At 38.0% G+C, this 15,739-nt stretch overlaps 1 protein-coding gene across 3 annotated transcripts in view; it reads left to right on the top strand.

Annotated features, from left to right (window-relative positions):
- The window catches only part of LOC122721106 (protein madd-4), a 188,293-nt gene that overhangs the window by 119,606 nt on the left and 52,948 nt on the right, over positions 1–15,739 (top strand). For all 3 annotated transcript variants that reach the window (XM_043948388.1, XM_043948389.1, XM_043948387.1), the window contains exons 4-5: positions 5,680–5,732; positions 7,332–7,431. In XM_043948388.1, coding sequence (XP_043804323.1) covers positions 5,680–5,732; positions 7,332–7,431 — 153 coding nt within the window. The remainder of the gene's footprint in view (positions 1–5,679; positions 5,733–7,331; positions 7,432–15,739) is intronic.

The raw sequence follows: 15,739 nt of genomic DNA, 5'->3' as shown, positions 1-15,739 counted from the left end.
GACTGCGAAGATTCGCATGCATAAATATTGGGGGCAAATAGATGCGAAATTGTGACCAACGCGGGATACAAACGCGATATGCAAAGAAGATGGATATTTTCCATTGGTGGAAAGGAACCGCAGACTTTCTTCCGACTTAGAAAATTGCCCGTTAATTATTGGATCAACAGGATCAACCGTTGTCGTTGATATTCACCCTCCGACCCTATTCTCACCCTAGAAATCGTTTGGAACTAACCGAAAAGTTGGCGACACGTGTTTGCAGGGGATGTGATGGATCGAGTGGATGGATCGATGGCGGAGAGATCAGAGGGGAAAGTTACGTTTCAATTAGCGGAATGGGTGGCGGAAGTTCGAGCAGTAGAAACTTTAAGTATGAAATAGAGGAATAATACCGTTCTCTTTATTTATGATAATATTCCTCGCTTCGAATTACGGATATAGAACTGTAATTATCTCGAAACATTGGAACGTCTTATTTACGAGAATCGCGAGTTTAATTTCCTAGACAGCTGTTTAATAATCCCCGCTCACGCGAACGAGCGGCGCACAAAACCGTTCTTATGCAATGAAACGGAATTTTCAATGCTTTCTTCTTAAATAGGTAAAGAGGAGAGAATAATAAGAATTAAAATCGTTCCGAGAGAAATGTTCCAATTTTCAAAGACAGAGAGAGAGAGAGAGAGAGAAAGAGAGTGAAAGATATCCTCGGTTATCTCAAACGTAAAAAAGAATAAAAAAAGTTGACGTATCTAGACGTATCTAGACTCATAAAGAATCTAGGAATCTAGATAATTCTCGATAATTTGTAAGAGGCACGTTTCTGGCGTCGTTAAATCTACGATCGGATGGTCGAATTTATAGGATCGATGGGGGTGGACCCCCCGTGGTGGGCAAAAGCGATTCTTATCTGACAGGCACGCATCGCTATCACTTCCAGCTGTGAATCTCGTCGCAAATTGGCAACGAAAGAGGAGCGTTGAGTGGCGGACAGAGACGGATACAGGGACGGACAGGCGGATAGGAAGGGTAGAAAGGGGAACAAGATGGAAAGGGGAGCAAGATGGAAATAAACGAGCGGAGAGGACAGGGCAATAGGCCGATAGCCGATCTCTCATTCCGCAATGCGGGCTTTCGCACCGCCCTATATACGTACGTCACCATGCTAGCCACCTTGTATCCCGCCATTGCACTCCACCGTACCCCGTAGGACCGATGATCGGTGAGACAAATCTCGCCGAAACGAATCCAACCCCCCCTGGACATCGTTTCGATCGATGAATTTTCTCCGACGCTCTGCTGGGCATCGGTACAGGAAATCAACTCGTGGCTGATTTCTTCGATTGAAGAAGAGCCGTTTCGGGGAATGGATCATAAGTTATTCGTTGGATGATTGAAATCCTGCAAGCTTTTTCTCTCTTTTTCGTTTTTGCCTCTCGAATAGGTGATCTCTCGGATACAGGTTGTGTTGTGATTTTTGTTCACGGAATCCATAAAATAAATTTGGATCATCGGTGCGAAGATATTAATTGTAATTAAGACAAGGATAGGAAACAAAATTTTTTCATTCTTATCGAGAAAATTGAAAGATGGTACAAATATTAAAGATTTTTGTTATAAAAAAATTCATATGTTAATAATTTAAATAATCTTAAGTATATCTTGGAATTTTCATTTAAATAACGCAGGTTTCGATAAAAAAAATAAAAATAGGAAGAAAAGAGAAACGAGAGAGAGAGAGAGAGAAAGAGCGGATGAAAGTAGAGGAGAGCGCATAAAAAATGAGACGAGAGACCGCCACTTCTTTAATCAACGATTCAAACAACGAACAAGCCGGCGAACTTTTAACAAATGAGCGCGGTCCGGAGCTTGTTCCCCGCTTTTTTAATGAACCAACTCCGCGAATGTTAACGCGCCACGTATCCTCGACTGCTGTCACCGCGTCGCGTAGCACCGACGCAAAACTTTGCATTCGCTCGCGAAATAACCAGCGACCACCGGCCAAGAGGGAAGATAAACGAGGGGACCGTTTTTCGGGGCCGAGTATCGTCCTCTGTTGCGACGTTTCAGATCGATGCTTCAATTATTTTCCGCGAAAATCGATCTTGTGTCGTGAAAATTCGACGATGAAACGAACAGAGGAAAAAGATGGATAGATGTCGTTAAAATATATTCAATGTATTCCTTTTTCGTCGAGATATCCCTGGTTTTCCGTCAATTATCCGTGTATGGTGTCCTTTGAAGATAAATTGTGACAAGTTTTCCTTGTTTCTTCTTTCTGAAATTGTTATATCGTTAGGGAAAAAACGAATAATTTTTCGTAGAGAATAATAAAATTTCGTTGAAAAATTTTTTTTTATTGGAAATATGCTGATTTGATATACACGAGGAATTATTAGCAATTTTAATATTAAGAATTTTCAAAGGACATTTTGAAATTAAAATTTAATTATAAGAATAATTTATGAAAAGTTTCTCTATGGTAAATGTCTTATAACTTATGAATAGGATTATTTGTAATTATCGGATCGATCGTGCTTTAAAAAATACTTTAATTTTACGGGAACGGAAATCTACAAATATTAAAACGGTTCCGTAGTTAGTACCGAGGAAAATAAGCAAGGAAATAATTTCATCTTTCATCTGAATTTTTTCAATCTTCTTTGAAATATTCAGTTTATCTATTATTTAACTGCATACATTAATTAGTTATGAGAAAGAAAAACGAAAAAAAAAAAAGGCGAAAGAGAATAGGTCAATTAGTAGGAGAATAAAGAGGAGCTAAACCAAACTCAGCCACTCAAATTCGCGCCATTATAATTTACTCGAGCGTGAAATTATCACCCATTACACTTGATCGCCGTATTCGCATCAGGATTAAACGTGTCGGGAAATAGGCAGCGTAATCAACCTAGATACATATACCGCCAAATAAAGGAGGGAAAAATATAAGATAAAGATCGAATATTGAAAACGAAATAATTCTAAAAATTAATTTTCATCGATAAAAATAATAAAAAACATCCGATAATCTTCGATTCAACGTGATGAAAGTTATATATTTTCCCTACACCCTTTCGATTACTTTTTTTATATCGTTCAATTGTTCTTTGAGTTTCTTTCTCCATAACTTTCCCTTCTATCCGAATTATTTTCTTTTTTTTACGAAGTTTCAGTTCTTCGATTTATCTTTGCTTCTCTTTCGTTCTTTTCCAGTTCTATTTCCCTTTATCCGCGTTTTTCTTTTCGTTGATCCAGTCTCTCCAACCTCTGCTAAGAGCAGTCGGATAAAAAGGATTAATTGTCGAGTCCCCTGCTGCTCTTTCTCGGCCGAAAGCCGATACAACAGCTCATTATCGGATAGCTCGTAAAGAGAGGTAAAGAGAGCGATATCGAAAGAAAATTGTTGAGAAGATATTCCATATTTTATTCGAAAGGTGATTAAAGCTCGAACCGCGAGAGTTAACGATTCCACGTGGATTTAAGGGTTGGTACATTTTAATAATCGTGTCCACGATATGCATGAAGTTAATTGGAAATCAGATTTCTTCGATTAACATAATCCGATGGATATGCGAAGATAGATTCTGAAACATCTTCTTTTTTTTTTTAACTACATTAGCACCTTATATTTTCTTTATCAGCATGAAATATTTTCCCAATTTTCCAATACAACAAATCGAAGTGAACAACTTTTGAACTCGTTCAAATTTTAGAAACATGATAATCGTAATGGAACGATCTTTTTCCAATAATATCGCGGCAGATAAATGTTCCAATATATCAACGCGTTGTATTCGATCTTCCGAATTAAAACGCTGCAATTACGTTAATAATAATAATAATAATAATGTTTTTCAAATTTTATATTTTTTTCCTTTTTTCTTTTTTATTTTCTCGAAGTGCGAAGTTCGTGAAGTCGGTTCGGAATTTCTCGTTCTCGGAGGAAGATCGAAAATAGCTGAACAATGCGACGTATAGAAGAGGGGATGAATCGAATGTTCCTCAAAAAATTGAAAACCGTTCGCCCCAAAACAATTGAGGGCAATAACTAAACGAACTTCGTTACGAAGGGTAAAGGATGTACGGGATCGTATTTGTTAAACCCTCCGCGATCGCGGAACGTGACGCGCGTATTTCCCGTATTTCGAAAAGGAAAAGCTAACAATATGTTCCATAGAAATTCTATCTAAAGTAACATGGAACGAGCAATGACATACTCGCCGATATTAAATCACCGATATTTTCCAATTTATTCTTCTATTCATAATATCTTGCAATTTTACAAGCAATGTATATATATATGTACGTGATATTAACCGTTTGCAAACCGCATTAAAATCACAGTTAGAATTAAATTAATTTAAATTCTGATATGCACTATTGAATTACTATTAAAATTTTCATTAAACAAATTACGTAAAATCTTTCTCAATATTTAGATGTTTAATTTTTAATCTCGTTTCACGTAGAAAATATTGTGGAGAATCAAAGACGAGAGAATGCACGAATGCGAAGAAATAAAATGGAGGGAAAAAGAGAGAAATAACCAAGTTCATTTAAACTGGAAACGTTTCGTCAATCTTGCCGATTTATTTCGACAGATTCTTAAACGATGATGGTGGAAACCGCTCGCCAACACGAAATATCTAGCGTGGAATTCAGCTCGAGCCGACTGGTAAAAGTGAATTTTCGAAATCCGCTCGGTTCGGCTGCGAACGTGCCGAGCATTTCGGTATCGGGGCGCCGAAAATTTTTATCACGTCTCACGGCGAACTTATTGCTCCGAAAGGGATATCGATGTGCAACCCGGCTTCTGTCCGCCCCACGGACGAGATTTCTTCGTTTCCAGCCTCGTGAAGAAACGCTAAATACTTTGATATATCGACGTTCTTACGATGCCAGCTTTTCTTCTTTACGCGATTCTTGGATTTCGAAATACGGTGGAATGACGAGTCGAATGTGCCGACATTTTTCAACGATGTTTCTCTTTGCTCGTATTCGCCACAGATGTCACCATTTGTCGCTTTTGCTTTAATACAATGGCTACGTAAAGTATTTGCTCATCGTTGTATTTATCGTAACATTCATAAATATTAATTAATTAAGTTCAAATATGTTGTATTTCATATCGTTCAATAATGCTTTGATATAATTATAAACATTAATTGAAAAATAAGGATAAGCCAACTTATTTCGCGTTTCATTTTATGTAATATGCGTTTTAATTTTAATGCGATATGTTTATAAATATTTACAGGTTCTTCTCGTATATTATATAAATTTTTAATTCAAGATTTTATAAAATCCTTTTATCATTGATTTACTGTTATATAAATGATTTTTCTAGGAGCTAAAAATGATTTTAGAAAATTTGTTGGATTAAATCTATCTCTTGTAATTAACCCGGAATAAAATTTGCATGTCAAAAAGTTTTGTTTGTATATTTAATACAGATGAAAAAACATTTTATAAATAAGAAGAGTCGCTATTTTAAAAAATTTATTCGCTCGAGACACAATTTCGTTAAAAGTAACGCTTCGTGAGATGAGAATATTTTGGGAAATATGATCTTTGATTAATTTCACGTCGAATTTTTCTGTCAAATAAGCATACGTTGTCCGTTTTATCAAATATGTTTTTATAGTATATATTAAATGGCAAAATGTTTGATTTCAGAGCGTTGCGTGGGGCGAATGGTCACCATGGTCCAAATGGTCCAGTTGTTCAAGGTAAACAATTTAAATTTAGATAATTTGATATAAATATTGAAAATATAGACAATATGCGCAGTATCTTACATAAATAAGTCAAGAATTTGTCTTCATCATTGGTTGCAATAGAAAAGACACGTTTAAGTCATCATTATCTCTACCACTTTTGACCTTATAATGATTCATAAGAATAAGTTATGAAAGTAAGTAAAATGACGTAATGAACGATAATTCACGTTTTTTATGTTAATTACTTGTAAATAACCGTGACCCTTGTGTTATCTTCGCTATGCACCAATTTCCAAACGTCACGGATTTATCACATGTTTCTTCTCTTCTCGTAATGCAAAAAAGATTAAATAATAACGTCGCCTTTCGATTTACGACATTAAAATATTATGACTCGTTCGTGAAAATTCATTGTTGCATAAACAATGAGAGATATTACTTATTTCCTATTTTTAATTTCTTATAAATTAACTTTGAAATATATCATTTTATCTATTCTCGCAATTATATAGAAAAAAAATGGTCAAAAGATTACGTCTTCGCAACGATTCCAATATATTATCTAGCGTATATAATAACAATTGGGAGCAAAAAATTGAAAACAAATTAGAAAACGTCGCAACGAAGATATAAGTTTAAAAAAATCATTGACATTTGGGATTGCAAGCAACGAGTTCGATCGCGAGATAGGATGAATATCGAGAGGGGTGCGAGGTATCGCGTTGCGGTATGTCAACACGCTGCTGGAATGTTAAACGTTTCAGAACTCATTTCGACAGTGGTGGAGTTCCGGTGGCGGCCTTTGAAGCGGCCAGCTCGTTTTTCAGCCGACCAGAAGCGGCCCAGACTGCACCAGCAAATAATTTATGACGCTTACCATTGGTGAACTGCACTCGCCCTCCCGAAGGAACTTATTGTATGACGTACGATGCCGTACATTCGATCCTCTAAATCTTCCTTTCCATTTCTCCTTCGATACGATTATTAAAAATGTTGGAGTCCCCCAAAGAGGGAGTAGTCGTAATTTTTCAACATTTCGAAAAATTAAAATTCTCTTGTTCGTTTAATAGATGGGCTCGTTTATCGTTGCTTTTGCGATCTTAAAATCGTGGCCACGTTTGAAACAAATTCCAAGTAACGACGTTAGGAGTGCGAGCTACCGACCCGTGTATGTACCGGAAGCTCGAGTGCCACTTAAATTTCTCGAAACGAGTCGTTCGCGATCAAGGAAACCGTATGATTTTACTTGGTACTTCGAATTTTCCGGTTACACGTTCTAATTTTGCGATGTACTTTCATAAATGTGGAAATTTCAGAGAAAGAGAGAAGAGAGAAACGAGAAACGATGGAAATGTATATTTTTCGTCGAATTTCTTTTCCCAGGGAACAAAGTAAATAACGTTATATTTTTATAATATCCTCCCTCATCTTAATAATAATGTTATTCTCCGCGTTGTTACAAAATCTTGAAGAGGGGCGCATAATTCTTTCCATTTCTCGTTACACACGAAAACTCGTGTCAGAAATTTCACCTACGCTCTTCGTTAGTCTTTTAATAAATACGTCGTTGTTTCTCTTTTTAATTACGTTTGCTCTATTACTTCGCAGGAGCTGCGGGGGAGGGATTTCTCGACAGCAGAGGCGCTGCAGAAGAAAACCGTGCAAAGGTAGATCGTGGAACACGAAATATAAAATCTGTAATCCTGAGGTAAGTCATCGAACAAGTATACACGTTACATTCCCCGAATGATGACGATTCTCATTTCGAAATCTCTGCATCTTTTCCAGCACCCTCTTCTCTGTAATCTTTTTTTTCTTCTTTTCTTTTTTTAAATATTTAACCAACGCATTATTAACAAGAATGCGTTCAAACGTAATCAAATACCCCCGGTGACGCACGCAAACGTGACTGTATTATTTATACACGTTCATTCGATGATTTATCAACGACGACCCAATTCACTTGGTTGGGATAAAACGGTGTTCACTTCGCGATTTATCGAAAGTTTCTCGAAAGGGTTAAGCAAGATACGGTTGGCGAGGCAAATCCTGTTTTCCAACGCCTACGTAAACGGCATTGGGAGGCGGCCGGGGGTGGAGAGAATCGAGGGCGCGGCGTATCGCGGCGGAATACTGCGAGGCAGCTTCAAAAGTTGCCAGTTAAACGACGGAGTTAACTTCGTTTCGTTGTTTGCGCGAACCGCAAATTTCCTCCAGTTACTCAGACCCGGAGCCGCCCTGGTGCCGTTATAATCACGCGGATGTACGTGTTACTGGGTCTCGAGAATCGGACAAAGAGAGAGAGAGAGAGAGAGAGAGAGAAAGCCACCATCTGTCTCTCGCGTTCTCGTTTGTCCCGTTTCTACTCGCGTGACAACTTGCTCTCGCCTTGCGCTTTATCCGCGATAAAGGACAGAGGGGAAACACGATGCAACCAGTTCCACGGGTCGGTGCCTTCTATGTCTGCTTCCCGTTTCCTACCACGCTTCACTCTCTGTCTTACACTCGATCGAATAGAATTATATTGATAAGGCAGCTGGAGGAATAATTGAATTTAGGCTGGTATACAAAATGTTCGATGGATATGTAAGTTATTATCCGTTTTGCGCGACGATTTTGGGCGGTTACGGTTTTGTATGCTATTTGTTTGTTACGTTTGCACGTAGTGATTTATCTTATAATTTTTTTTATTATCGATGAAATAGGCACGAATATATTATACGCGAAAATATAAAAAAAATAAATTGCTTTCATAAATTAGAAAACGTTGCGTGTTAAGCAACTGTAATCGTTAAGAAATTTCTTCGTGCCTGTAATATCGAGTAACCAAACAGTATCGAAGAAGGTCAAACGGGGAAGAATACTTTTCTCTTCGTTCAAACGAAAAGAAAAAAAAGAAGAAGAAAAACTCTCAAACCGTTCGACGAACAATTTCCATCTACAGAAACGCGCGTACACTGGCACGGGCGTGAACGAAATTGGTGAAAAGCGGGGAAGTCATGGTTGTCAAGCGGAGGGACAAACATTTCATGCGTCAAAGAACGGGAGCTTGGGTCCGCGGCCAATTAATTGTTCGCCTCGTTATTACGCCAAACTTATGCCAACAGAGAGTCGAGCAGAAATTACGCGAATTATCAATTCAAATTGGACGCATGACGGTCAGCTGCGGGTGTCACGTATGACCGTGTCCCAAACCTGCAAGTGCACCGAATACGTGGCGCGCTCTCTGCAGCACCCGGCCATACCCCAGGGGATGCACGGATGCAGCTGACCCGACCCACATTCCGAATCTGGGCCGAGTTTCGACCCCGTCCGCGGACACACGTGGTCGTCCTTCCCATTCATATCTGCCAACTCGATATTCCGTCGAATTTACTCGGGCCATTTTTTCCCTCCCCTTTCTTCCGTTCTTTATTTTCTTTCCTTTCTTTTCTTTTTTCCCTTTTCTTTCTTTCTTTTCTTTTCTTTCTTTCTTTCTTTCTTTCTTTCTTTCTTTCTTTCTTTTATTTCTTTTTATATTTTTCTCTTCCTCCCCTTTTTCCTACATGAAAATGAAAGGATCGCGAATTATCTCGGTCACGCGTGCCTCCTCTTCCCCATTTTGTGCGTTCACGACACGATTTTTCCTAGGAAAAAAAGGAAGAGAAAAATAGGGGATGGTGAAAAGGGAGGACGGGTGGGTGACGAACGAACCGCAGAAAAGTTGCGCCGTTGCGGATCGTAAATTCAAGGCTGAAAATCGATGCCCTCCACCCCCTGATGTCCCTTTGTCAAGCTTGTAAAAGTATCCCCCGATATTTTCGCCCTTTACGTAACATTCTGTTTGCTTAATCCACGGAACCGTTCGATATTTCTGATTAATTTTTCATATTGCTTTTATTTCCTTCGTTCGTTTGTTATTTTTCTTTCTCTCTCTCTCTCTTTCTCTCCCTCTCTTCTGTTGTTAGAGAATTAGTTGTTCAACGGGGTATTCTTTGCGGGAACTTTCTGCGGTCTCTCATTCCCCGCAAATAGCGTTTCATCGAAATGCGGATTCGCGGTTCGATGAAACTCGTTAATTTATACGCGTTGATTGTTTAGGAATAAATATAGCACGATGACGATGAAATTTCTTATTGGAAAATTGAGGGAAGATATTCATTCTTCGATCGTTCAGCTACTCGATCGTTTGTGTTTTATTCCGAGAAACTTTTCCTCGCGGATCGATGCCTTTATGAATATTGGAGAGACGAAACAAAGCACTTCTCGAATATTGCGCAATTATCATGGATTGATGCGTAATCGGTCACTTCCGATGCTTTCCCTTCTCGAAACGTTTGTGTGTATTTCCGTGGCAATTTATTTCTTGAAATTTCTCAACAGCCATCCTCCGAGTGTCTTAGGGAAGGGGTGAAAATAATTATTCGTTAGTTCGTATTTATCGAGGAATAACTCGAACAATTACCAACTACGACTTGGAAAAGGATAGACAATATTAATATCTCCGTGTATAAAAACACTCCAATCAATTCTACGAAGGCTAAACAATCGAGAACCCAATTTCAATATCAATAAAATCTTCGAAAATCAATCAAGAGCATTCGTTGCGATTTTCTGCGACCTCAACCGTTTCGCTATAACTTTTCCAACATTATAAAACAATTGAATCAATTCCACGAAGATTAAAAAATCAAAAACATTCGATATCAATATCAAATTTTCAAAATTCCATCAAAAAACATTCACAGCTATTTTTCACGACCCCGCAATCATTTCGCTATTATTTTCTCACCATCTCGATCGACTTTATAAAGATTAAAAAATCAAGAAACCATTTTCAACAAAATTTTTCAAAATCTCAAAATCAAAAGCGTATCATTTTCCACGATTTCGACCGCTCGAACGAAAATTAGAATATCGAGTTGGAAGAAAATTTTGAAAATGTTCGAAACTCCATCAGAAACATTGCCGTTATACTCTACCGTTTCACCTCCTCGTCGAAGAAAGAAAACAACGCGTCAACGGCAAAGGGTATCTCGAGCAAAAGAAAGATTGTCGCGGAATCGAATTTTCTCGTGGAACAAAGCGGCGAGTGACGGAACGGGATCGGTGAAACTCGGGGGTCGATGCGTTAAACGCGTTCAGAATGATCCGGCTCGATCTCGAGGGCAATCTCGACCTCCGTTTCACGTATGGGTCTCGCGTCGCCCTGCCATAAAATTGCATCTCGAATTTTTCGCGAGATCTCGCCTCTCGCCCTGTTTCGGGCCGAGAGACGAGGTCGGTAGTCGTCGTGTCGCGTGACCGACGTGACATTTCGCCCAAGGGTCGGTGTCGCGGCGGCGCCTCTATAACCTGGAAGGAGAGGGTGAGACCGCCTGCGCTCGACGTTCGTCGTAAATGCACCCCCGACAAAGCTATCGATAGGTGGTACACCTTCACAAAGGCGATGTCGATCGTGGCAACCCTCCCTCCCCCCCTTTTTGAACCGGGTACGGGCGGCGCATACGTAATGCGTAATATCTCTTTCATTTAAACCGTGGCGAAACCGAGGCTTTATCGAGGCTTTGTTGCAACCAACGATTCTCTTTCACACGCTCCACCTGTAAACGTGCTGTCCATTACTGTGTTCCCGGGAAATAGGGAGCGGTTGGAGGAGAGAAATAAGTCGAAGGGCGGGGAGTTGGAAAAAGGAGAGGGTTGGAATTCGAGCGAGCGTGAAATTTGCCTCGAGGGAGAAGAGAGCGTGGCGGTGAGATTAATTTCGAGGAAATCTCGATTGGATCTGCTTCAACTTGCCGATCATTGCGCTACCGAGGTTACTCTGATTGGCGTTGTTCAAAGTTCGGAGAGGAACAGGGTGGAAGGATTGAAACGGTGATGAGAAGGGAAGAAATAACGTAACGAAAGTGTAAAATCTTGTAAATTCGTTTATCTTAGTTGATTGCACTTTGAATTAAATTCTTGCCGCTTCTAGGGAACAAACGTGAAACTTGTTATTTATCGCGTTGAAGAATTGAAATTGAAAATTGAAAAAGTGAATCCTCGATGAATCCAGCCATCTTTTTATCACCTATCGATTTTTTACTCTTCCTTTACGCCATCCATAAATTATTCGCGCGTATCAAGCATACGAAATATCGGAGAATCACGTTCGAAGAGCATCCGGAATCTATCGAATCCCATCGAAAAATTACGTGTTCCCAACTTGGACGATTCATCATCCAGTTGCAATGGTGATGCATCGAGGCGGCCGACGTCTCGTTCAACTTTCTCGACTCTCTCGCGTAGATCGGTCATCGTATCGGCTATTCATTTTCGTGGCCGGTATCGTGGCCCTTTGCACGAGCGTTTAAGAATTTCGTCACGTTTTTTCGTGAGGTCGAAATGACACGGATTCTCCCGCGAAATCTCTCATTTCGGGCTGATGGACAATTTTCGGAGGATCGTAAGTGCTCGTTCCTCGCTCTTCAACTTTTTACGATGTCGCGTCCAATCTGGCCGGCACGCATTCGACCATCCAAGGACCTACCACGAATATTCCGAACGTACGAACGAACGTTTATTTGAGATCAACGACGAATCCGACCAACGCTTGCTATCCCATCGATTCATCTTGACGAGAAACGACGAGAAACGACGAAGCAGTTTGCAGCGATACATTTATCGATACATCATGGATGGATCAACGTGATGGTGTGTTTTTTTACGGTGTGATCTTGCAAAGGATTTTTTAATTCGACGATCTTTTTGACGATCGAAGGAATAATCGAAGATTTTTAGAGAGAAAAATTGGATTGGAATTGGATAAATTGAATGGCGATTGTGAATTATTTCGATCAGTTTCCATGCAAGAATTGTTGTTTCTTTGTTGAGAGAGACATACAAAAGAATAAAAAAAGAAAGACGAGCATTAGTTAAGAAGATAAAAAGATATTACAATATCATCATTAGAGTTAAAACGACTGATAACTATTGGGATTTTGCGAAAAAATATAGATCTAAGAAAAAGATTCTACATTTTCTATTATTTTCATTCCTTCAAAGTAATTCGCGTGTACGCTTATAAATATCTCGCCATTACTTTTAATCTTTCAGAAATTCGCACAAATATAATTTCATAATCTTTATCGTATAAATAATAATTCCGACTAGATAAAAGAATTTAAGTGAGTTCTACTGAATATTCATGGTTTGTTAAAGCTCACATGGGAGAAAGAGGAAGAATTTACCGATGTTTTTCCACCAGAAATTTCGTTTGCATCGCGCAAAGAGTTTTTGTTTTGCTCGGTCAACGTAACAACGATGTCAAACAATAGCGCGTCGGTCAATTTGCTCTCCGTAAAATAAGGCATGATTGTCAGGTGGATCGAATTAAGCGTAATTGACACGTCCCTCTAGCAACGTGCAATCCCGACAGATTGCACTCGCTGCAGTTTGTGCATCGTTACGCAACGCGCTGTTGCTCGATCTGCATTCGCATTGGATGGATTTATTTCTCGTTTATAATCGTGTAATTTAAAAAAAAGAAAAAAACGCGATGCGTGAAAGCGAAAAGCGTTACAAGACGAGTTACAAGAGAGAGAGAGAGAGAGAGAGAGAGAAAGAGAGAGAAAAAAAAAGAAAAGAAGAAGAAAATGTTTCTCGAGCGCTATATATATTTATATATTATAAATAGATGTGACACGAAGCGAGGCGACGCTTATGACATCGACGAAGATCGAAGAGGATTGCGTGAATCTTTATATCGGTGAACAAATAAACGATGAAAGAAAGCCCGGAGGAAAGAAATCTGGAAATATTTGAACGCGGGTTAAGCTCGAGATCAAAGCGATAAGGAAATAAATTTATCGCCGAGGCGGAAAATAAAACGCGAGATTACGCGGGGTTTATCGTCGACTTGGACATCGAAAGATTTATGGAGCTCGTTAGCAAAAAAAAAAAAAATAAATAAATAAAAATAAAAATAAGAAAAAAATAAAAAAATAAAGTAAACGGAAATAGAGAAAACAAAAGGAACCGTTGTAGATGGAAGAATGGGGTAGACGAAGACGGAAATAGCGAAAGAAAAATTAAAACCAGAGGAGATGTGGAACGTGGGAGGAAAGAGTATGGAATAAAAATATAAAGAGCATATCTAGAACGAGAAAAAAGGAATACAAGTATAAAATGTGTGGCGATCTCGTGCAGCGATACGTTTCACCGAACTCATCAGTCGTCGAATCGTAAATTTGGCTCGAGGGACGGTACTGCAACTGCGGTTAATACACAACCAAGGAAAGGATTATGGTGAAAGAACGGATTACGTACATGTATCGGAAACCGCGAAATTGGAAAATTTATGAAAAATACTCATGGTATGTTACTCCAAGTGTATGTGTACAGATGTATAAATGTTTGTAGATGTGTAGGTATCTCGATATCTGGGTATTTATAAAGTAATCGAAGCCATCGTTAACCTCGAGAAATATGAAATAGTGTGCATGCTCGTTCACGTTTTCCTTTTGAAGAAGGATCTAAGTTTCTTGGGGATATCGTGACGGACGATAATTTACCGGAAATACGATAAATTTCACGTTAAAATCCAGCCGGAAAGGATTTACGTTCGCGAGCTTTCAGAGAGGACTTTTCGCGCCTTGTACTTTGCTCTTCTTTGATTGATTTTTCTCTATTTTTTTTTTTTTTTTTTTTTTTCATTCAGTATCTCGCTATGCATTTTCTTATTTCTTTTTATTTTATGATGGAGGATGTACATGATTTATTTTTTTGTCCTCGAAAGCAGGGAAATATCAAAGATTATTTTCATTAATGAATTACTGCATTTCGTTCGTTTGAGATATTTTAGGAAATTTTCTAACTAATTAGAATAAAAAGTGAAGATTCGTTTATATGTTAAAATTGAAAGAAAAAATTATAATAATTTTTAAATGAAAACATTCAAATTATCTCTTATGAAATTATAAAATTTTGTAGAATATTCTTTCAAATTTTATTTATTTCCATTTTATATTTGATTTTATGACTTCTATGAAGAATTACTTACGCGGCATTAAAAAAAATATCAGGATTACATTTAGTTTTCTCGTAAATGCCATTGCAGTTCTATCGTTTGAAAAATTTTATATCGAAATTGTGTAATTAATCAAGATTAGGAAAGTAGGAATTCATCTACGTATTTCCGACGATATAATATTATAATTTTTCTCTGTCTTAGCGAGGATATTCAAATCACGTAATGCACTGTATAAAATCATAAAATTTTCGTAGCATTTTTTTTAAAATTCTTTTTATCTTTATCTTATGTATAATTTTTATTACGAAACTCTTTTTACTAAAAGTAAAGTAAAAAATAAAAAGATATCAAAGTAGCGTTTAATTTCCTCGTAAACGAATCGTTTCATTTCGTCCAATTGAAATAATACTTGAAAAAAGGAAAACATTATCTGATTAATTTACAAAACGAAAAGTATAAGATCCACGTATATCTATTTTTTGAATTTGCAAAAATGATATCCTCCTTCCTACTTTCCTACATGTTAATTTCTCTAAACGGGAATATTCAAATCACACTATGCCCCTCGTAAAATCATAAAGCTTTTGTAGGTTTTTTCTTTGAAATTGTGAAGGTGGTTAAATCGAGTGCGACAGGCCGTGCCTCGGTACTTTTTTATTCTCTCTGTCCCCTGTATGCTTCTTTCGCCGAACGAACAAAAAACTTATATGCATTCAGATATGGGAACGTTAAATGATTCCCGCACTTTCCGTATCAATTTCGTTCTTTGTGCTTGAACGCGACTCCTGGTTATATTAAATCCGCGCGACAGCATAACGGCGAGAGTGAATTTTTAAATTCCAATATCCAGATCCATATCAAAAAAAAAAAAAAAAAAAAAAAAAGAAAAAGAAAAAAGAAAAAAAAGAAAAAAAATGAAAGAAAGAATAATAAAAATATGAAACGATAAAAAGAGAGCATTGCAAATATTTATGGTTCTATTTTTTTTTTTTTTTTTTTTCATAGTTGATATTTATTAATGACT

This window comes from Apis laboriosa, unplaced genomic scaffold (genome assembly GCF_014066325.1).
Source record: "Apis laboriosa isolate Shangri-la unplaced genomic scaffold, ASM1406632v1 scaffold14409_cov159, whole genome shotgun sequence".
NCBI classification, from domain to species: domain Eukaryota; kingdom Metazoa; phylum Arthropoda; class Insecta; order Hymenoptera; family Apidae; genus Apis; species Apis laboriosa.
The sequence above is the reverse complement of the archived record's forward strand: the minus strand, read 5'-3'. Positions and strand labels throughout refer to the sequence as shown.